Source organism: Ammospiza caudacuta, chromosome 1 (genome assembly GCF_027887145.1).
Source record: "Ammospiza caudacuta isolate bAmmCau1 chromosome 1, bAmmCau1.pri, whole genome shotgun sequence".
NCBI classification, from domain to species: Eukaryota; Metazoa; Chordata; class Aves; order Passeriformes; family Passerellidae; genus Ammospiza; species Ammospiza caudacuta.
Window position 1 is genome coordinate 156958559 of NC_080593.1, and position 22947 is coordinate 156981505.

At 51.4% G+C, this 22947-nt stretch overlaps 1 protein-coding gene across 2 annotated transcripts in view; it reads left to right on the forward strand.

Annotated features, from left to right (window-relative positions):
- Nucleotides 1–22947, forward strand: part of SCRIB (scribble planar cell polarity protein) — a 128287-nt gene that overhangs the window by 76997 nt on the left and 28343 nt on the right. The window contains exons 25-31 of one of the 2 annotated variants that reach the window (XM_058802379.1): nucleotides 1989–2177; nucleotides 3155–3274; nucleotides 3484–3540; nucleotides 8164–8220; nucleotides 9283–9366; nucleotides 17083–17433; nucleotides 19579–19647. In XM_058802379.1, coding sequence (XP_058658362.1) covers nucleotides 1989–2177; nucleotides 3155–3274; nucleotides 3484–3540; nucleotides 8164–8220; nucleotides 9283–9366; nucleotides 17083–17433; nucleotides 19579–19647 — 927 coding nt within the window. The remainder of the gene's footprint in view (nucleotides 1–1988; nucleotides 2178–3154; nucleotides 3275–3483; nucleotides 3541–8163; nucleotides 8221–9282; nucleotides 9367–17082; nucleotides 17434–19578; nucleotides 19648–22947) is intronic. The other variant, XM_058802370.1, reaches the window with a different exon arrangement.

Genomic DNA, 22947 nt, shown 5'->3' on the forward strand with positions numbered 1-22947 from the left:
ATTTTATGCTTCTCCCAAACCCTTTCCAAAAAGTTTTTATTGCTTTTTCTTTGCTGGCAGCAGAGCTCTGCAATGAGTGGTGTCATTTTGGTCTGGCTGCTGACAAAGAGGACTCTGGGTGTTCACTTCATTGTCACTGATTCCCTCTTCAGCTGTTTTTTTGGGGTAGAAACTGATGTGAGTTATCCTCATGGCTGAAGGCACTCCATAATCGGCAGTCAGCCCTGATAATTGATAATTAGCTGCTGCTAAGGCAAGGGAACATTCAGCATTTGTTGTTATGTGGCTGTAACGGTTTTATCTGAATTCTAAAGATAAAATAATAAATTCCCTCTTTCAGAGTGACAGTTGCACGTTCACCTGGGACATTTGTAACAGCAGGAAAAGAAAACCTGGGATCATTCTAACTGGCAGTTATTTTGGGAAGCTGGGTCTGGTTTTCTCTCCTGCCACATTACAGGATTTGGGGTGGAAGGTTCACAGTTTAGCCATGGCACAGAGTTAGTTTACCCCATCTCCCCTCCCTGTTTTTCCCAATACTTGCTGTTTTAGCCTGCAGAGACCCAAAATCCTGAATTTCCCTGTTCTCCCTTGAGCTATGTTCCTCCCCTCAACCTCTCCTAGCTGTCCTATCTGGATGGGGTTTTCCTGCCTCTGCTTTTCCCTGGATATTTGTGGTAACCAGGAGACAAAGTGGTGCTTTTCCTCCTCTTCCTCTTTGCATGTCTGATCCCTGCCTCCTTCCTCCTTAGTTTGTCTTCATTTGCATTTCCATTGTGTCTCTCTCCCAGCACAAAATGATTTCTCTTTTTGTGATGTGGCAGCTTTTCCTTCTCACCCACCTCTTTGGTTACATGGAACCAAGAAGGCTTCTTCAGAAGGCTTCAAACTGGTTTTATTACAGCATACATGCTTTTTATACATTCTGTCTATGGGGTACCAGTTGTGGGTTTCTCTGGGCCTGGATTGAAGGCACTTGAGGCAGTAGTTCATGTTTGGACAGCAAATTTCAAATTCACGTTCTTTTACCTCACACAAAAGATTCTTCCACACCTCCATCAGCCTGTACAGGTTCTTCCTGCTCTGCCCTCCTCATAGTTCTTGAAGATCCTCCCCTGCCTTGCAGCTGCAGGCTGTTGTCCCCATTCCCTGTGTGTGCTGTCACCCCTCCCTGTCCCCAGGCTCTCCTGTCCCCTCTGAGCTGCTGCAGTGGCCCCTGGTGTAAGAGCCTGAATGAGAGATGCAGGACTCCAGGCAGCTCTCCAAAATGCAGTTTATTGTATACAAAATGCAGTTTATTCCATCCAAGGTGTTAGAGCAGTCCAGGGTTGTGGGTGACAGAGCTGTGCCCACAGCTGTCAGCTCTAGCTGCAAGCAGGCCTGGAGACCCTTTGGTTTAGGTTACATTGCATTATATACTTTTCTTTTGGTTACAATGCATTATAAACTTTTCTTTTGGTTACAATGCATTAGATACTTTTCTTTTGGTTACAATGCATTATATACTTTGCTGAGCATCTTAATACAATAGAACCAACCTATATCTTAACTATTATCTACAGCCTATCATAACTACTGTAATTACCATATTCGTGTTACTGTTCTCCAGTCACTGAAAGTTAGTGCATTACAGTTTAAGCTAGAAGTTGTTATTCAGTTTTCTTGCAGTTGAAAATTCTGAGACCTTTTTTCTACATTGGCAGGCTTGTTTGCCTGTGCTATCTTTCTGCTTTGTAAAAATATCTCCTTTTTTGAGGTGGGTTTATCCTTTGCTCAAAGCCATAAAAACCCCTTCTAACTAACACACCCTTTGCCTCATTGGTTAACCAGTAATACAGGCTCAGCAATTCTTTTCTTCTATATCAAACCTTGCTTCCATCTCTATTCCTTCATCAGACTCAACATTTAAATATCTTTCTGCTGAGCATGCATATCTGTGAGACTTTCCTGTCAAACTTTCCTCCTCCCCAACACCTGGTGTGTTGCAGGTGAGCTCCTCGGGGGCAGCGGCGCGGGACGGGCGGCTGCAGGTGGGGATGAGGATCCTGGAGGTGAACCACCAGAGCCTGCTGGGCATGACGCACACCGAGGCCGTGCAGGTGCTGCGCGCCGTGGGCGACGCGCTGCTCGTGCAGGTGTGCGACGGCTTCGACCCCAGGGCGGCTGCGGCCATCGAGGTGAGACTGCGGGGCAGGGCCGGGGCTGCCAGGGTCACCCACGGGGGTCACAGCGAGGCTGGGTGCCAGCTACAGCAGCATGGGTGCCAGCTGTGTCAGAGTGGATCCCAGTGGGGCTGGGTGCCACCTGTATCAGCACCATGGATCCCAGTGGGGCTGGGTGCCAGCTGTGTCAGAGTGGATCCCAGTGGGGCTGGGTGCCACCTGTATCAGCACCATGGATCCCAGTGGGGCTGGGTGCCAGCTGTGCCAGCCTGGATCCCAGTGGGGCTGGGTGCCAGCTGTATCAGCATGGATGGATCCCACTGAGGCTGGGTGCCACCTGTATCAGCACCATGGATCCCAGTGGGGCTGGATGCCAGCTGTGTCAGAGTGGATCCCAGTGGGGCTGGGTGCCAGCTGTGTCAGAGTGGATCCCAGTGGAGCTGGGTGCCAGCTGTGTCAGAGTGGATCCCAGTGAGGCTGGGTGCCAGCTGTGTCAGAGTGGATCCCAGTGAGGCTGGGTGCCAGCTGTGTCAGTGGATCCCAGTGGGGCTGGATGCCAGCTGTGTCAGCACCATGGATCCCAGCAACCCTGGGTGCCAGCTGTAGAAGTGTGGGGTTTAGATGGGGGATGCTGGTACCTATTTATACTTCCAACCCAAACCAGTCTGGGGTTCTATGGAATAAGGTTTCAGGTTGTTGGAAGAGTTCTGTGTCTGACTTCCTTGGCATTGTCCTGGCACTCTGTGTGTGGGATTCGGCTTAATTAGACCTTGTTTTCCTCAAACAATGACCTAAATGGCAGGGATGGAGCTGGATTCTCTTCAGGTCCCTTCCAACCCAAACCAGTCTGGGGTTCTATGGAATAAGGTTTCAGGTTGTTGGAAGAGTTCTGTGTCTGGCTTGCTTGGCACTCTGTGTGTGGGAGGCTGAGAGTTTCTGGGATGAATTCTGTGGCTCCCACCAGGTGTGGTGACGTGCTGCTTGCTCTGCAGATGTCCCCAGGAATTATTGCCAACCCTTTTGCTGCTGGCATCGGGCGCAAGAACAGCCTGGAGAGCATCTCCTCCATCGACCGGGACCTGAGCCCCGAGGAGCTGGAGATCCTGCAGAAGGTGGGTGTGGGAGCACTTTCTGCAAGTCTCTGGTGTCTCCCTGGTGCATGCAGCCTGCAGTGTGCTGTGGGCATGGCCTGGGATCAGAAGGGCCCAGCACAAGGATCAGGAACACTCTAGGATGGGACTGTGACCCTTGGTGAGGTTCCAGGTGCTGCAGGTGTGGAGAGAGCATGGGCTGAGCTGGCTCTAACTCTGCTCTCTCCTAGGAGATGGAAATGGTGAGAGAAGCCACTCAGTGGGAGAGAGAAGAAGTGGAGAAAGTGGTGAGAGATCATGTGTGTAGCAGAATGTGTTTGTGGCAGTGGCTCTGCCGAGCCTGTGGGTCCCAAAGAAGGTGTCACGGGCTATCTCTGCTCCACTGTAGTGCCTGGGGAGCTCCAGAGCTCTGCCCCATTGTCATTGCAGTTACGGATCTCTGCCCTGGTGTCAGTGCCATGGGCAGCTCTGGATCTCTGCCCCCTTGGCAGTGCCATGGGGGGGAGCTCTGGGCATTCCCTCTCTGTGGTGCACTACTCTGTTGCCCTGGCCTCTCTTAGGCTGTGCTGCACCTCCCTGTGCACCTCTCTGGTGATGTTCCTGTGGTCCATCCCTCTCTGGTGATGTTCCTGTGGTCAGTCCCTCTCTGGTGATGTTCCTGTGGTCCATCCCTCTCTGGTGACGTTCCTGTGGTCAGTCCCTCCCTGGTGATGTTCCTGTGGTCAGTCCCTCTCTGGTGACGTTCCTGTGGTCAGTCCCTCTCTGGTGATGTTCCTGTGGTCCATCCCTCTCTGGTGACGTTCCTGTGGTCAGTCCCTCCCTGGTGATGTTCCTGTGGTCAGTCCCTCTCTGGTGACGTTCCTGTGGTCAGTCCCTCCCTGGTGATGTTCCTGTGGTCAGTCCCTCCCTGGTGATGTTCCTGTGGTCCATCCCTCCCTGGTGATGTTCCTGTGGCATTCACAAAAACAACCCTTGTAACTTGCTGGTACCTCCTGGCCAAGCTGCAGCTTCCAGAACAATGGCCAATGAGCTTGGAAGTCCCAAGTTTAATCATTCACCCTGTGACTGACAGAGGTTTTGTGAGCAAAGATGAGAACACAGCTCTGAGCTGCCCTGAGTGCAGAAGTGATGCTGTTGGTCAGACACAGCTTTGTGCTCCTCAGTTCACATGGCCATTTCTCTGCTTTGCTGTGAGAGTTTTGTCTCTCTCTGCTGGCTCAGCCCTGCACAGAAAGAGAATTTCACAGGACAATTTCACAATAATAGATCAGCAGACTCAAGCCTCTTCAGGATGTAGTTTCCAGTCATGCCTCTTAAAACAGTCATTTATCCAGTCAGAGTCACTGGAAGAAGAGGGAAAATGGAATTCTTCAGTGTTGTCAGTAGGGTATCTGCTCTGCTGGCAGAGGTGTGTGTACACTTTGAGGTGTTTTGTCAGGTTCCAGGTTCAGATGCCCCTGAAGTTTCCCTGGGCTCTGTCTGCAGTTCCTGAGCTCGTTCCCATTTGCTGCCCCCAGGAGCAGAGAGAGGTTGGCAGCTCTGGGTGGAAGTGGAGTGACCTCACAGAGTGATCCTCAGCCTGGTCCAGCTGAGGATGTCTCTCACTGCAGGGGCTGGACAGGATGGCCCTGGAGGGTCTCATCCCACCCAAACCCAAACCATCCTGACTAATTTGGGTAGGAGGGACCTCAGTAATACTCTTGGTTCAGCCCAGAGCAAAGGCAGTTCAGATCAGATTTAGTTTTTTCCTGTAAAATGTCTCATTCCTTGCCTGGGAAGGAGCTCAGTGTGGTTTGATGTGGTTTCAGCAAACCTGATTTCTTGGTGTTTCTGTCTGAGCAAAGGATATTCCTGCCAGTTCCAATATGGGCAGTATATGGATTTGAATATGGATATATGGATTGAAATCCATTTAATATGGATTTGAATATGGATATGTGGATTGAAATCCATTTAATATGGATTTGAATATGGATATGTGGATTGAAATACGTTCCAGGAGAGTTCAGATGATACTGTGGGTCAGTATCAGCATTCCTAACTCCTGTGAATATAGCAGGTGTGGCCCCAAATTCTGATGCTGGGGCTGAGCAGGTGCCATTTGTCCAGATTCAAGTAAAGAAAGACTTTGCCAAAATTTATATTGAGATTACTTAAAAACACTTGGGTCAAAAAAAAAAAAAAAAAAAAACAACCAAAAAAAAAAACTAGAGAAACTTTTGTGATTGCTGAAGTAGCCTTGGCCATATCTATTTTTTTAAAAAAAAAGCTGATGTATTTTGGTGCCCCTTCCCTTGGTGTGCCAGGAGGAGGCAGCAATGGATGCTCCAGGCTCCCTGGGATCGTGAGGCCCCTGAGCAAAGACGTTTTTCTGCTGGGTCTTTTAAACCTTGAACCTGGGATTATGTCTGTAAAACTGGTTTTGGTGATTAAATTTGTCCCAGTGGTGGAGCCAGCACTCCGTGGTGGCTGTTGGAATACTGAAGGAGGTTCCTGTCCCAGTGCCAGATCCCTGTAATTTCTGTCCCCATTTTTGGAGTGTTTTTCTTGCCCTTCATTGTTTCATATTCATTCTTGCACAAGAGCAATGGAGACCACACGTGTCTGCAGCCCACAGCAAGCTGTGAACTGAGTAACTGGAGGAATTATGCCTTTGCTCTACTCGTGGTGGAAGTTTTCAAACCCATTCTCTTCTGGCACCTCCTGCCTCCAGTTCTGTGATAATCCAGTTTCTAGAAGTGTCAGTGACTCTGAGTCTCGATGGGATGATTCCTGCTGCTCCCTCCTGCCTGTGCCTGTATTTTATCTGTTGTTTTTTAGTCTTAATTCAGATCCCCCCCCAGCCATTGTCAGAGGTAGATTTGGAGCAGAATTTGGAGCCACAAATTTGTGGGAATTTGGAGCCACAGCTCCATCTGGGCTGACTGGTGCTCCTGTCACTCCTCAGAATGTGACCTCAGAGAGGAGTCACACCCCACATTAGTGTCACCCTCACCCTGCAGAGGACTCTTGGCCAAAACAAGCATAACCAGATTAGAATAAATTTTACCTTAAATATCCCTCAATATCCTTTTGGGAGTTGTGATCCTCCACAGTAAACTTTACCTTGAGCATCCCTCAATATCCTTTTGGGAGTTGGGATCCTCCAGAGTAAACTTTACCTTAAATATCCCTCAATATCCTTTTGGGAGTTGGGATCCTCCAGAGTAAACTTTACCTTAAATATCCCTCAATATCCTTTTGGGAGTTGGGATCCTCCAGAGTAAACTTTACCTTAAATATCCCTCAATATCCTTTTGAGAGCTGTGATCCTCCAGAGTAAACTTTACCTTAAATATCCCTCAATATCCTTTTGGGAGTTGGGATTCTCCAGAGTAAACTTTACCTTAAATATCCCTCAATATCCTTTTGGGAGTTGGGATCCTCCAGAGTAAACTTTACCTTAAATATCCCTCAATATCCTTTTGAGAGCTGTGATCCTCCAGAGTAAACTTTACCTTAAATATCCCTCAATATCCTTTTGGGAGCTGTGATCCTCCAGAGGTTTAGTGACTTCTCAGGCTGCTTGTCCTTGCTCAGAGCTCACAGGGTGATGTGGAGCAGTGGCAATCTGTAGTGCTTGGAATCTGTTAAAGAACAGGGCCCAGGTGCTCAGCAGAATTTTTGGTTGGTCCCTCTGAGCTGCCTCCCATCCTCCCAGGGTCAGGAGCTTCTGGACCATCTGGTTCCTGCTTGGGGAGAGCAGCTGGGAGGGCTCCATGGACAGGAGAAGGTGCTGCTGTGCTGTCCCCAGGCCTGGCTGTGCCCAGAGCTGCCAGGGGACACGTCACAGAAATATCCGTGCCCAGAATCAGTCCTTAGGACAAGCCCTGGCCGTTCCCTTCCTCCTGCAGCCTGAAGCTGTCCCATGGCAGGGGCTTTTGGGATGAGCCACTGGTCACTCCCTGATGGCCCTGCAGTGCCGAGCCAAGGCATTTCTGTCCCTTTGGATGTGTTTGCATCACTGTGTCTGTGGCGCTGTGAGCCAGCAAGGCCTGGATCTGCTTTTCCATTCCCTCCCAGCCTGTCCTGCCTGTGCTCCAGCAAGGTGTCTCTTGCAGCAGTGAGCAAACTCCTCCTCTCCCTTGGTGTGGATTTGCTTTTCCATTCCATTGCTTTTCCATCAAGGTGTCTCTTGCAGTGTGACTGTGTTCACAGGTGTTCTTGGATGAGGGAAGAGACAAGAATGTTGAGTCCATGTTTCAGAAAGCTTGATTTATTATTTTATGATATATATTACATTAAAACTATACTAAAATAATAGAAGAAAAGGTTTTCATCAGAAGGCTGGCTAATAATAGAATAGAAAAGAATGATAACAAAAGTTTGTGGCTCAGGCTCTGTGTCCGAGCCAGCTGACTGTGATTGGCCATTAATTAGAAACAACCACATGAGACCAATCACAGATGCACCTGTTGCATTCCACAGCAGCAGATAACCATTGTTTACATTTTGTTCCTGAGGCCTCCCGGCTTCTCAGGAGGAAAAATCCTGAAAAAAAGATTTTTCATAAAAGTTGTCTGCGACATTCCAGCAGTGAGCAAACTCCTCCTCTCCCTTGGTGTGGATTTGCTTGGGGACACAGTAGCTCTCTCAGTTCCCCAGGACTGTCCCTCAGAGGATCTTGGGGACACCTGCTCTCCCTCTCCCCTGTGTGCCCAGATATTCTGTCCCTGTCCTTTCCTCTGTCAGTAACAGCTCCCAATTCCGGCTCCTCCCTACCCAGTGCCAATGCTGGGTTCCTCTGCCCCTCTCGTGGTGCTGGCACTGTCCCCGTGTCCCCTGAGCAGCCCTGGCCAGCTGTGTGACCTCTGTGCCTCTCTCTCCTCTCTGCCCTGGCCCTGTCTGTCTGTCTGTCCGTCCCACGGAAGGAGCGGATGCGTAGGGAGCGGGAGGCGGCCACGCAGCAGCTTGAGGAGGAAGCAGAGGTGAGCAGCACCTGAGGGGAAGGGCTGAGAGGCCAGGAAAGGGCTGCAGCTAGGCTGTGATGGTGTTCACAGGGGTCCCAGGATGAGGGAAGAGACGAGGACCTGACTCCATGTCTCAGAAGGCTGATTTATTTTATTATATATATTACATTAAACTATACTAAAATAATAGAAGAAAAGGTTTTCTCAGAAGGCTGGCTAAGCTAAGAATAGAATAGAAAAGAATGATAACAAAGGTTTGTGTTGCAGGCCCTGTGCCCAAGCCAGCTGACTGTGATTGGCCATTAATTAGAAACAACACAGATGCACCTGTTGCATTCCACAGCAGCAGATAACCATTGTTTACATTTTGTTCCTGAGGCCTCCCAGCTTCTCAGGAGGAACAATCCTAAGGAAAGGATTTTTCATAAAAGATGTCTGTGACACTAGGCTGGAAGGCTGGAGAAATCCCCAAAAAGAGTTTGTTCCCCAGAGCTTGTGTTCTCCACTCCCTCCCATAAGGGGATGTGACTTTGGGGGTCAGAGATCAGAACTGAAGAAATGCGTGAGGGATTGAGGAAAATGGGCTGGGTTAGAAACTTTGGCTCTCCTCTTTAGGGTTAGAAAGGCAATATGTGGGAAGCAGAATGGAACAAAGTTGTACAGTGAGTGTGAGGTAAGGCTGGGAAAAGGAGCTGTAGAGGAATTGCATGCTTGCATTCTTACACGTGCCCAGGTCCATCATTCCAGGTGCTGTTGGAGCAAACAGGTGGGGATGGCACATTCTCTGCTCCATCAGGAGGTGGAAATGGGGCAGGAGGAGTGCAGGGATCTGAGCAGCAGTGGGTGCCCAGGGGTGCACAGGGACACATTCTCTTTGGTGTTTCTCAAGCCTGGCTCCTACCATGAGTTCACATGGTTGTGCTTTGAACAACTCCAGCTCTTTTCCCAGGCAGTGGGAGCTCTGATGAGTTTGAGATAAGACCTGAGTTATTACCGGGGTGATTCCCTTTTCATTGCTTTTTCTCATTGATTTAATTGCCTTTGGGCCTGACCTGTTGCTGGTTTTTTCCCCCTCTCCAGAACGTCCCCAGCGAGCCCCTGCGCCTGGACTACAGAACCCTGGCAGCTCTGCCCAGCAGTGGCCTGCAGAGAGGCAACCGTGCTGTGAGTGGGGGTCCTGGGGGGCTCTGGAGGGGGGGTTCCTGCAGGGGAGGTGCTGTGGAGGTGTGATTCCCAACAGGAGAGGGGCTGCGGAGCTGTGATTCCCAACAGGAGAGGCACTGAGGGGCTGTGGGTGTGATTCCCAACAGGAGAGGGGCTGCGGAGCTGTGATTCCCAATGGGAGTCATTGAGGGGCTGTGGAGGTGTGATTCCCAATGGGAGTCATTGAGGGGCTGTGGAACTGTGATTCCCAACAGGAGAGGGGCTGTGGAGCTGTGATTCCCAACAGGAGAGGCACTGAGGGGCTGTGGGTGTGATTCCCAACAGGAGAAGGGCTGTGGAGCTGTGATTCCCAACAGGAGAGGCTCTGAGGGGCTGTGGGTGTGATTCCCAACAGGAGAGGGGCTGTGGAGATGGGATGGGGATCCCAACAGGGCAGGCCGTGGTCCCTCCATCTCCTGCCCTCCTCCTGTGCCGTGCTGTGGGAGGGTGTCACGGTCCATCCTTACGAACGGGGTTTGTGATGGTTCGTGGATTTGATCTCAGAGTGCAAAAAGAACCAACACAGCACAGGGGGTTTGCAGTGATAATCAAAACAATGAATGACCACAGCAAAATGTGGTAGAGGAGTTAAGGGAGAGGAAAAGATAAAGAAAGCAAGAGAAGAGAGAGAGAGAGGGATATACCTACCAAATGTAGAGACAAAGTCCTTTGGTCCAGTCCAGTTGAGGATCCACCTGTTATGTCGGGGAGATCTCAAAATCTTTAGCTAACTCAGAGGTTTTTATTATGATAATTCTGTTGAAAATTGTAAGGGGGGAGGGAAACAGATGCCATAAGGAATAGATGTAACAGGTAGTCCATGTTCTCAGCAGTAAGTGAGAGCCATTGTTTATGTGGTCCAATGCTCATACCTGCAGGCAAACATCTCGCTTTGGTCAGCTTTGGTCCCCCCACACACCTCCCCGGGTTGGGGGTTTCAGTCCCAGACCTTGGAAGGAGCAGAGGGGCCTTTTCACATGGGGGTTCCATGTCTCAGTCCTCGATGGAGAGGCTCCTTACATCTCAGTCTGTCTGTCACGGTGGTTGTAAAACAGGTGAGGGTCTTCCGTGGGAGACCACGTGAAACTCAGAAGTCCAGCCAGGCCAAGAGGTGGGACAGCTTCCAGAGCTGTTGTTGCAAACGGGGCATGGTGCTCCTTCTTCTCATTGGGCTCAGTGTAGCATCCAGCAAACAACACCTGTGTAAACAATGGCTTAGCACTGTGCTGTCAGGTCTCAGGCACATGAGTTTCTCCTTTGGAGCCAGAGATTTCAGACAGGGGGGTCTTCTCTTCAGTGGTCCCCCAATGACGCTCATGAGGCAGATGAGGGAAAATTCAGACAGACTCTCACAGAGGTGACAGAAGAAAACTGGGCAGCAGAGCTGTGGGGCCTCAGGCACTGAACCAGGAGCTGCAAAAGGAAGATGGGAATGAGAAAATGAGGAGAGCAAGAGGCAGGCAGCTTTGCCTTCTGGGAAGGGAAGTGGCACAGTTTGAGAAGCTGCAAAAACCAGAGATGGGAGCAAGGCAGAGAGAACAGCCAGATGGCAGAGAAAGGGATGTGGGTGAGGAGTGCAGGGATTTGTTGTGGAAGGAAGAGGCTCCAGAGAGCTGCCAAGGAGGGAGAGAAGGATCCTTCCCCACACAGTGATGGCAGTGCTGTGTGCACAGCTCAGTTGTGAGTTCATTGTGGGATGATGTTTAGGAAATGGGAGGGATGAGAGTGCTGAAACTGGAAGTATTACACACAGAAAATGTTTAAGGCCGGGTTGGACCATGCTTGGAGCCATCCATTCAGTGGAAGTGTCTACCCCTGGTGCTCTGGTGGAAGTGTCCCTGGCCATGACAGGGGTGGCACTGGCTGCTCTCAGGGTCCCTTCCAGCCCAGGCTGCCCTGAGGTTCTGTCACAGCCAGGGTTCCCCCGGGCTGCAGGAGAGAGGGGGCTGTGGTTGTGTGTCATGGCTGTGGTTCTGGCTGTGGTTGTGTCCTGGCCGAGCCCTGTGGCTCCTGTATCCTGTTGTGATTGTGACTCCTGCCTGGGCATTGCTGTCCTGGGCCCTGCCTGGCAGTCCCTCACTGGTAGTGGCCAGGAGAAATTCCAGGTTTCTCTTCCAAATTCCAGCACAAACTTCACAGATTACAGGTTTATCTCTCTCCTGTGTTGTTTAAAATCTCACCTCTCCATCTTTTCTTTTATCTTTCCTGCATCACACCCATTCTGCTGGGTTTCTGCCTGCTCCTTCACACATCCCCAGTCTTCCTCCTTTCCCCCTGTTGCAGCAAGATCTCCCTTTGCTGTCATCACCCCATTCTGCATTCCCATTCTGGTGTTTCAGGATCATCTTTTGTCCTTCCTGTCTCCATCTCCTTCCATGCAGACAGCTCTCCTCTCCTGTTCTCTTTCCTCTGTTCCTCCAGTGACAGCTCTACTTTGGCTCCAGCTCTGCCTCCTTTTCTCCCCACCCTTCCCAGCTTTGATTTTTCTCCCTCTTGCTGTTCACACAGCAGAGCAGTATCAGGAAAAGGATTATTATTAGCGCCTCTGAGTGTAACTCAGGAGCTGGAACAGGGGCAGAGTCAGCCCCAGGCAGCAGCTGGGTCCGTGCAGCACAGCTCAGGGTGGTGCAGAGCAGCTCTGGGTCCGTGCAGCACAGCTCAGGGTGGTGCAGAACAGCTCTGGGTCCGTGCAGGACAGCTCAGGGTGGTGCGGAGCAGCTCTGGGGCTGTGCAGCACAGCTCGGGGTGGTGCAGAGCAGAGCAGCTCTGGGGCTGTGCAGAGCAGCTCTGGGTCCGTGCAGCACAGCTCAGGGTGATGCAGAGCAGCTCTGGGTCCATGCAGCACAGCTCAGGGTGGTGCAGCACAGCTCAGGGTGGTGCAGAGCAGCTCAGGGTGGTGCAGAGCAGCTCAGGGTGGTGCAGAGCAGCTTTGGGTCCATGCAGCACAGCTCAGGGTGGTGCAGAGCAGAGCAGCTCTGGGGCTGTGCCTGGCAGTGGGGTCAGCCTGGGAACGCCAGGCATGGGAATGTGGGGCCGGGCACGGGGCCGTGGGGGCTTCTAAAAATGTCCCATTGCAGAGAGGGCCCCGGCCAAGGGGGCCTGTGTGGGCCCAGCTGTCACCAGCCCTGTCTTTGCTCTGGTTGGAAAAGGAAATCTGCCTGGTCCTGGGGACAGGGAGGGGCTGGCGCTCCTTCAGGAGCTGCCCTGTTCTGTTAGGGGGCCACTGGAATCTCAGGTAGATGTTTGATAATTGCTGCCCGGAGATGTGCAGGATGTCTCTGCTTCAGCCCACGCAGCTGAAGAATGAGTCTGGACTCTTCACTTTTTGGTCTTAAGGTTGTTTATTAATTCTTATCTATGAAATTTTCTTTCTGCCCAGCCGAGATCTGCTCAGCAGGGCAGCCACAGGCACTCTGACCGCCCCTGAGGTGGTGTTATCCTTTTATACTACAAACTACATATAACATATTTACACTTAATTCCCAATACCCATCACCTATGTTAGACAGTGCACTTCTATTCTAAATATAACATATTTACCTTAATTCCCAATACCATCACTTGTGTTGGACAGTGCACTTCTATTCTAAATATAACATATTTATACTTAATTCCCAATACCTATGACCTATGTTAGACAGTGAATTTCTATTCTAAACCAATCCCAAAGTGCCAACATCACAGCAGAAGACAGACGTAGAGAAGAAGAAAGGCTGGACACACCCAAGTCCCTCCATCTTGCCCCCAAAACCCCTATTCTAAAAAACCCAAAATCTACTTTTTCACCTAGTGATGATTTTATTATTACACTACTTAAACTTCTGTGGCTTTCAGGTCTTCATACAAAGCTGGCAATTTGCTCCAAGGGTCAAAATCAAACCCACAGGTGCTCTGGGCTGTGTGCCAGGGTCTCTGAGCCCCTTGGCAGGGGTCCCAGCAACTCTGGACACCCAGAGGGATGTGCTGAGTTCTGACATCTGGGCAGCCTCCTCCGGGTGACTGGTGCTCCTGCCCTGTCCCATCGTGTTTTTCTCCTGTGGAAGGGCAGGCAGGTCAGTGACAGGTTGTCTGTCTCTGGGCAGCCTCCTCCAGGTGACTGGTGCTCCTGCCCTGTTCCTATTGCAGTTTTCTCCTCCTTCCTGTCTCCAGGGCGGTTCTCACTCAGGTGTTCTCCTCTGAGCAGTACCTGGGTGTCTTTAACTGCTGCACATGTTCCTGTGAGGGATCTGCAGGGTTCCTGTCCTCCCTGTGAGGTATCTGCAGGGAGCTGTTCCTGTGCTCCCTGTGCCACACAGGGATCTGCAGGGAGCTGTTCCTGCTGTGCCACACAGGGATGTGCAGGGAGCTGTTCCTGCTGTGCCACACAGGGATGTGCAGGGAGCTGTTCCTGTGCTCCCTGTGCCACACAGGGATCTGAAGGGAGCTGTTCCTGCTGTGCCACACAGGGATGTGCAGGGAGCTGTTCCTGTGCCACACAGGGATGTGCAGGGAGCTGTTCCTGCTGTGCCACACAGGGATCTGCAGGGAGCTGTTCCTGCTGTGCTACACAGGGATCTGCAGGGAGCTGTTCCTGCTGTGCCACACAGGGATGTGCAGGGAGCTGCTCCTGTGCCACACAGGGATCTGAAGGGAGCTGCTCCTGTGCCACACAGGGATCTGCAGGGAGCTGTTCCTGCTGTGCCACACAGGGATGTGCAGGGAGCTGTTCCTGTGCCACACAGGGATGTGCAGGGAGCTGTTCCTGTGCCACACAGGGATCTGCAGGGAGCTGTTCCTGTGTCACACAGGGATCTGCAGGGAGCTGCTCTTGCTGTGCAGCAGGAGGAGGTGCAGGTCCATCTGTCCCCCAGGGAACAGGACGTGTGGATCTCCCCACTGCCCACTGCAGCTATGGTGGAGTTGGTCAGGAGGCTTCCCCCAGAGCAGCCACCAGGGAAGGCAGCAGTGGTTGTCTGTCCTGGATCCATCTGTGCTGCTGCATCTGGAGCCCTTTGTGAGCAGGATTTAACACAGGCTGATGAGATGCCCTTTCTCTTTGCCCACTCTTAGAAACCAAACTGAAAATTCCTGTTGGAAGCAGCATGGGAATGCTGGTTTTGGGGATGCTCTTTGGCCATGCAGTACAGACATCACTTCGATGATCCTGTGGTCCCTTTCAACTCAGAATGTTCTGGTATTCTGGGACTACAATTCCTGCTCTGCTTCTCTCATCCCCCTGTTGTTTATAATCAAAAGAGAAAAAAAAAAAAAAAAACCCTTGCAATAGTGTTAGAACAGTAAAGTAAAAACCAGACATTCATTGGAAGCTTCCAGGTGTCCCAGTGGGGATGGGGCACACCAGCCCCTGATTTCAACAATTTATTAGGGTTGATTAATTAGGATATTTATCAGGAACATCAATAGGAGATTCACTTAGCCCAGTTACACACCCCTGGAGAGAAGCTGTGGCTGCCCCTGGATCCCTGGCAGTGCCCCAGGCCAGGTTGGATGGGCTTGGAGCAGTCTGGTCCAGCAGAAGGTGTCCCTGCCATGGCAGGGCTGGAACAGTCTGAGCTTTCAGGTCCCTTCCCACCCAAACCATCCTGGCATTCTGTGACTCTCTGACATTTCCCTGACAGAAATCAAAGAGCTGCTGCAGTGTGTGTCCTCTGCATTGAACAGGAATGAAAGCCAGGCCCCTGAGGGGCTGATCACAGCAAAACCATCAGAGTCTAGTTTTGCTTCCTGGGCTATGAGGGATGGAGAAGCCTTGGCATGTCTCAATAGCAAGTCACCATGATGAGTTAATTAGCAACTTGTACTTTCTGTTCTGAATCTCTTTCTCTTCAGTTTCTTGCCACTGATTCCTTTTTTTCACTTGTTCACGGGTTTGACTGGATTTCTTTCCGTGCCAGGGAGGATGCAGGGTAGCATGTGCCTATTCTGTCTGCGAGCTGGGAAAGCTCCCTGCATTGCCCAAATTCTTGCTCACCCAAAATAGAAACCATGCCTTGTCTGACAGGAATAGCCGTGGAGAGGCTGGGCAGTGAGGAATCCCTCACCAGGACATGCTACAGCAGGAGCTGGAGCTTCCAGGGAGGCAGGAATAGCCCTGGAGAGGCTGGGCAGTGAGGAATCCCTCATCAGGACGTGCTGCAGCAGGAGCTGGAGCTTCCAGGGAGGCAGGAATAGCCCTGGAGAGGCTGGGCAGTGAGGAATCCCTCACCAGGACGTGCTGCAGCAGGAGCTGGAGCTTCCAGGGACACACAGATCCAGCTGGGCCCAGGAACAAAGCAGGGCCTGAGGCTGCCCTCTGACCATCAGGCATGGTGGCACTTGGGGGAAAAGGGGCTAAAAGCAGGGTTTTACAATAAAATCACACCCAGCAGAGTGTCTTATGGTAGTGCTGGTGAGGAAACACGATATGAGGCAGGGCTGTGCCAGCCACAGAGGCTGGGCTGGGGGTTAGGGGAGGGCCTCCCAAATTCCTGAGCCTCCCAGCTGCCATTGTAGTCAGCAGCCCAGCCCTGAGAGCTATTTTGGGGAGCCCTGCCATGACACAGAAGCTGAGGAATCCGCTCTGAGCAGGAGAGGTCTTTGTGCTCCCCGGAGGCACTCGGATGGAAGCTTTGGGCTCTGCTCTCTGCCTGTCCCTGCTGCCCTGAGGAAGGCTCTGGTGTTTGGGGTAACAAACTCTCTTCTGTGGCACTGAGGGGAAGGGCCAGGGCGTCACTGGGGCTGTGGGAATTGAGCCTGACAGAGCTGGGGCTGCCTCAGCCCTGCCATCAGCAAGGGCCACCCAGAGGGGCTGTGCTCGCTGAGCTCTGGTGTTTGGGGGTGCTGGGAGCCCTGGGGCCCTTAAAGCATGTTCACCTGGGCAGGTGGGGCCCTGTGGCAGCACTGGGGCCCTTAAAGCATGTTCACTTGGGCAGGTGTGGTGGGAGTGACCCTGTGGCAGCACTGGGGTGGCAGCAGAGGCTGGACCATGCGTGGTGGGGCTCAGTGAAGTGGGGATTGAACTGGAGGATCTCAGAGGTGCCTACCAGCCCCAGCTGAATGTTCTGTGGTTGTGTGTGCTGAGGTGAGGGGGGAGCATGTGCTTGTACAGGTGTTGGAGGTGGGTTTGGCTGGGAGCAGCTGCAGGGAGGTTTCTGAGTGGGAGCAATGCAGCCTGTCAGCCCCCTGGAGTGACACTGAGGGTCACAGGTGCTTGTACAGGTGTTGGAGGTGGGTTTGGCTGGGAGTAGCTGCAGGGAGGTTTCTCAGTGGGAGCAATGCAGCCTGTCAGCTCTCTAAGCTGTGTGTGCACAGCAGGCTCCTCTCCAGGCAGTGGCACTGAGGGTCACAGGTGCTTGTTTAGGGTCACAGGTGCTTGCACAGGGTCACAGGTGCTCATACAGGGTCACAGGTGCTTGTGCAGGTGCTGGAGGTGGGTTTGGCTGGGAGCAGCTGCAGGGAGGTGTGTGAGTGGAGCAGGGCAGCCTGTCAGCCTCCTGGGCTGTGTGTGCACAGCAGGGTCCTCTCCAGGAGGGACACTGAGGGTCACAGGTTGGTGGCAGGGCAGGAGAGGGTCGGGATGCCGTGCGGGCGTTAGCACTGGAATTCTCTCCCCTGTCCCTCAGCAGCTGTTCTGTTTTCTCTGTGCTCCTCTTCTCTGTGTTCTCCTCGTTTCTGTGTGACCCTTGTGTTTCCTCTCAGCCTGTTGAGTGCCCCCAGCCCAGCTGCAGCATGGAGGGTGACTGCGCCGTGCTGTGCTCACAGGCATGGCACGGCCGGGCAGCGTCCCCGGAGCCGGCAGCGGGCACAGCCCGGCCCCCCCGGCCCCCCACGCCTCCCCAGCAGCCCCAGGCAGAGCAGCAGGAGCCCGAGGGCTGCCCCCTGCCCCAGGAGCAGCTGCCAGAGACGCCCGAGTGCCTGATCGACTCGCAGCCCATCCCCTTCAGTGAGAACCCCTTTGTGGTGGCCAACCGCAGGGGCAGGGCTGGCCTGGGGGGGCCTCCCCTGGGCTACGGCCGGGGGGGCGTGCTGAAGACCAGCCTGCACTCCAAGGCAAGCAGCGTGTGGTGTGTGGCATGCACTGACAGACACAGCCTGGCCACTGCTCCCTACTAAACCCTGGCACCGGGCAGCACGGCGCCCGCGGGCCGGTCCCTGCCCTGTGTGCCCCCTAATGTGCCACATGAGGGGTCCCCGGGCCGCCAGGCCATGCCCTGGCTGCTAACACACACCCTGGTGCTGGGGTGTGGGGACAGGATGGCATCTGTGACCTCCCTGCTGTCCCCTGGGCTCTGCCTGGGAGCAGCACTGGTGGGGATCAGGGCTGGTGCCACAGCCCTCCTCTGGGCTGTGGAAACATCTGGAGAACATCTGTAAAACACTGGTGGGGATCAGGGCTGGTGCCACAGCCCTCCTCTGGACTGTGGAAACATCTGGAGAACATCTGTAAAACACTGGTGGGGATCAGGGCTGGTGCCACAGCCCTCCTCTGGGCTGTGGAAAACATCTGGAAACCACAGCAGATCCGCAGCCCAGGAGCTGCTCCTCCCAAGTGACCATTCAGTAGATCAAGACTTGGGAATTCCAGGGGAGAGCTTTGCTTTCTGTTCTGGGAAATCTGTGTTTGACATTCCTGCTGTTGCACAGGAAACCCATGGTGGAGCAGGGACTGGACCCAAAGATAGCACCCTCCAGATGAGCACCACGTTGCTCTCTCCTCCTTCCTTTTAAAGCCTTTTGGGAGGTCTGAAAATCAGAGCAGCCCCACATAAGCAGCCCCATACACAGCCAGCAACAAACCCAATCCTCAGCTGTAGTGATCTTGGAGGTGGTTTAGTTCTTCCTAGAAATTTCTCAGGTGTGTAGCCAGGTGAGCTTAGCAAGGTATCTGGAATCTGTGCTCCAGTATAAACTTCAGGCTTGGTGTGTCAAAATATTGATTTTATCCATCTGGCCGTGTGCATGGTATTAGTGACTGGGAGCTGTAGGTTTGCCTGAATAGTTCCCTAAATACCAAATGACCTGCCTCTATCTTGAGGCATTAGAAATCCTTGTGAAAGGTGTTCCTGATGCTGCAGTGGGAGTGCAGGTGGTTCCTGGGATGCTGCTCTCTGTTCAGCTGCTGGCAGCTGAGCCCCAGTGCCAGAGGTTCCTTTAGGAGCCAGGAGAGCCCTGTGTCCCTGCATCCAGGAATGGCATTTTCTGCTCAGTGTCAGGGTTGCTCTGGGAACCAGTAGGGCCCTCTGTCCCTGCATCCAGGCTTTCTTTGCTCCGTGTCTGTGCCCAGGAGCTTTTCCTGGAGCTGACCCTGCCTGTGAGGGCTGTGGGAGTCAGGGAGGAGGAGGATTCCTGGGAATGCCGATGATGTAACCCGATCCAGCTGGGATGTGATCCCGGTGTTTAACCTCATTCCCTCGCTGCTCCTGGTGCTTTCTGGCATGTGCCACCTGCTGCTGGGCCCTGCTAGCCTTGCTCCCTTGTGAAAAACGCCAATCACTTGTTTTAGAAATTTTAGTAGTAATAAAATGGTTATAAAAATAGTAATACAATTAGAGTAATAATAATTTGGACAATTTTAATTAGGACAATATGAGACAATAAAGACAAAGAGTTACGGACAATCCGGGTATCTTTTCTGGGCAAAATAAGCCCGAAAAGGACCCACGTTAACAGAGGATTAACCCTTAAAAGCAACAGCCTGTTGCATATTCATACACCTCATCTATGATGCATAAATTGCATTCAAACACAGGATTCTGTCTGGGCAGTGTCAGCTGCTTCCTCTGAATCCTGACAGCACCGACGGGCCAGGAAGAATTTCATTTCTTCTGATAATGGAGCAGTAAATTCTTTGTCTCTGAAAGATTCAGGTGTCCTGTGGCTGCTATCTCGCTGCAAGTCCTTTCTTTAAAAAAAGTATCCTACATAGCATTGTATCTATTTTAACATTTTTTATAACCCAAAACTATATTTAACACACTACTTAAGAGAATTAATACAGCATTACTTTCTAACACAACACCAGTTAATATTATGAATGTAATATTCATTTTAATATTTGCGAAAAGCCAACCATAAAATACACATTTTTCATATCGCTGGTTGTGCAGGGTGTCCCGTGCCCCTGAGCTGCACAGACCCCTCCTGCCATGCAGTAACTCTGGAGCTCTGTCCTGAGCTTTGTTTTCTCTCTTTCAGGCTCCCGTGGGTGAGGCTGGCGCAGGGAATTCCAGGCGTGAATCCCCCTATTCTCCCAGCAATCCTCAGGTGAGACTGCCCCCAGCACAGGGGGTGTGGGAAGGGCAGGGGGCACTGCCAGGGCTGCAGGACAGAGGGGGCTGAGGGCAATTTCCACCCTGGAGTGACCCTGTCAGGGTGGAGGGGATCCATCACAACAGGCAACCAGAGAGCAAGGGAACAACTCCCTCCCTCGGAGTGTCCCAGAGAGCCAGAAGGGTAATTAGCTGCTCTGAATGAGCTCTGAGGGGCAGCTTAATTGCAGAGTGATGACGGGGGGGCTACAACATGTAGTTGTGAGTTTTTTGGGAATGGTCTTTTTGGACCAGTGCCCTGCACAGAGATTCTTTAATTCTGGCAACTGGTGTCTGGTTAGAAACGGAGGGTCAGTGTTTGGGTCTGTAAACCAGGGCTGCAGGGGATGCCTGGGTGTCTGTGTGAGCCTGGTGTGGTTAGAAATGGAGGATCAGGGTTTGGGTCTGTAAACCAGAGAGGATGCGTGGTGCTCTGTGTGAGCCTGGTGTGTGGTTAGAAATGGAGGAGTTGGGATTTGGGTTATTAAACCAGGGCTGCCCAGGCCTGCAGAGGATCCCTGGCTCTCTGTGTGAGCCTGGTGTGGTGAGAAATGGAGGATCAGGGTTTGGGTCTGTAAACCAGGGCTGCAGAGGATGCCTGGTTCTCTCTATGTGAGCCTGGTGTGGTTAGAAATGGAGATTTGGGTCATTAAACCAGGGCTATCCAGGCCTGCAGGGGATGCCTGATCCTCTCTGTGTCAGCCTGGTGTGGTTAGAAATGGAGGAGTTGGGATTTGGTTATTAAACCAGGGCTGCCCAGGCCTGCAGAGGGTGCCTGGTGTGGTTAGAAATGGAGGAGTTGGGATTTGGGTTATTAAACCAGGGCTGCCCAGGCCTGCAGGGGATGCCTGGTGTGGTTAGAAATGGAGGATCAGGGTCTGGGTCTGTAAACCAGAGAGGATGCCTGGCTCTCCCTGTGAGCATGGAGAGCTGCTGGCCAGGAGCTGGAGGGATCCTGCTGCTGCCTCTTCTGGCTGACCCTGCCCTCAGGATCCTGCTGCAGCTCCTTGCCAGAGGCTTTCTCTCTGCAATGGGAAGAATCTTTGCTTTTGTAGCTTCTTGTAGTTATGATACTTTTTGAACAATCCTTTTTTTTAGGATTTTTCTCTTTGAGAAGCTGAGAGGCTTCAGGAATAAAATGTAAACAGTAATTATTTGTTGTTGGTGAATGTAGCAAGTAGATCTGTGATTGGTTTTATGTTTTTAATTAATAGTCAGTCACAGTCAGCTGGCTCGGACTCTTTGTCCAAGCCACAAGTTTTTGCTTTTTTTTTTTTATATTATTATTTTTAGTCAGTTTTTTGATGATTTTTTTTTATTTTTAGTATAGTTTTAGTATAATATATATCATAAATATATATTAATATATATTTATATTATATAATCTATAATATATATAGTATAATATATATTATAAAATAATAAATTAAACTTTTTGAAACATAGAGTTATATTTTTGGGTTTTTTTTATTTTTAGACTTCTGTGAACACTGTCACAACTTCCAATGATTTTTTCTTTACAGACATTACCTCTTATCCCTTGACAGTCATATTCCTTATTTATCTGATGATTTTTGTCTGTATAAATAATTAATATAAACATTACCTTTTATCCCTTGACATTCATATTCCTTATTTATCTCTGAACTTTTCAGTATCCTTGATCTCCTTGTCCATCCCATGACATGAGGTACCACAGCTCAGTTGAGCCTTTGGAAGTTAAATGAATTTAAAGAGATTTTTACATTTTCCCTTTGCAGTCGTTGCCCATTGCTGGGTTTATACTGGGGCTGGAGTGAATTGCCAGTTGTTCTTTGTTCTCTGTCCTTTTGGGTCTGTTGGTTCCTTTTGGAGTCCAGCTGTTCTCCAGCTGTTCTCCCCCAGCTGTGGCACTTCCCTGCTCCATGTCAGCTCTGGGGCTGGGCAGGAGCTCTGGGCTGCTGGGGCAGGCTGAGCAGCAGGGCCAGGAGCAGCAGGAGCAGCTCGTGAGCGCAGCCTCTGCTCCCTCTCAGCCTGTCCCCATCTCCCTCAGTCGTGGATCATTTTAAATTGAGTGTTCAGCAGGTTCCCAGCACCATTGGAAGGCGGTGTCACAGCTGAACTGTTCCAATGCACTTTGTTCCAGCTGTGTTTCCCTGTTTACATTTCTGACAGCAGCTGTGGTTTTTGTAAGTTTTCCTTTTATCACCGGTGCCAATTCTCTTTATTTCTTTGAGGTAATTTTCACAGATTCCCAGGATGGTTTGGGTGGGAAGGGACCTTCAGGACAATTTCATTCCAGCCCCTATCATGGGCAGGGACACCTCCCACTGTCCCAAGGGGCTCCCAGCCCTGTCCAGCCTGGCCTTGGGCACTGCCAGGGATGCAGGGGCAGCCACAGCTGCTCTGGGCACCTGTGCCAGGGCCTGCCCACCCTTGAATGAAATAATTTCTTCCCAAAATCTCATCCAACCCTGCCTCTGTCAGTGGGAAGCCATTCCCCCCTGTCCTGTCCCTCCCCAGCTCTCCTGGAGCCCTTTAGGGCAGTGGAGGGGCTTCGAGGTCTTTTCCAGGTTGAGCAGTCCCGGATCTCTCCTTCTCCAGGGATTCAGGAGTCTTCACTTTCAGGTTGCTGCTTCAGAGCAGAAGTTCCGAGGAATTTTGTCTCTTACTCTCTGGCTCCATCTATTTTTAATGTTAATTCTTTGATTTCAACATCTTGTACTCCAGCCAGAATCGACTGGCTGATTTCAGAGAATTATGTTAGTTAATTAATTAATTAATTAATTAATTCAGAGAATAATGTTAATTCTTTGATTTCAACATCTAGTACCCCAGCCAGAATTGACTGGCTGATTTCAGAGAATTCCTTGAGGGAAATGGAATCCTTGATCCCGAGTAGGGATTATAAGGGTTGAGTAGGCACTGTGAGGGTTGAGTAGGCATTGTAAGGTTTGAGTAGGCACTGTGAGGGTTGAGTAGGCACTGAGTAGGCACTGTGAGGGGTGAGTAGGCACTGTGAGGGTTGAGTAGGCATTGTAAGGGTTGAGTAGGCACTGTGAGGGTTGAGTAGGCACTGTGAGTAGGCACTGTGAGGGTTGAGTAGGCATTGTAAGGTTTGAGTAGGCATTGTAAGGGTTGAGTAGGCACTGTGAGGGTTGAGTAGGCACTGTGAGTAGGCACTGTGAGGGTTGAGTAGGCATTGTAAGGTTTGAGTAGGCATTGTAAGGGTTGAGTAGGCACTGTGAGGGTCCTGCCTGGCTTGAGGTCTGCATGG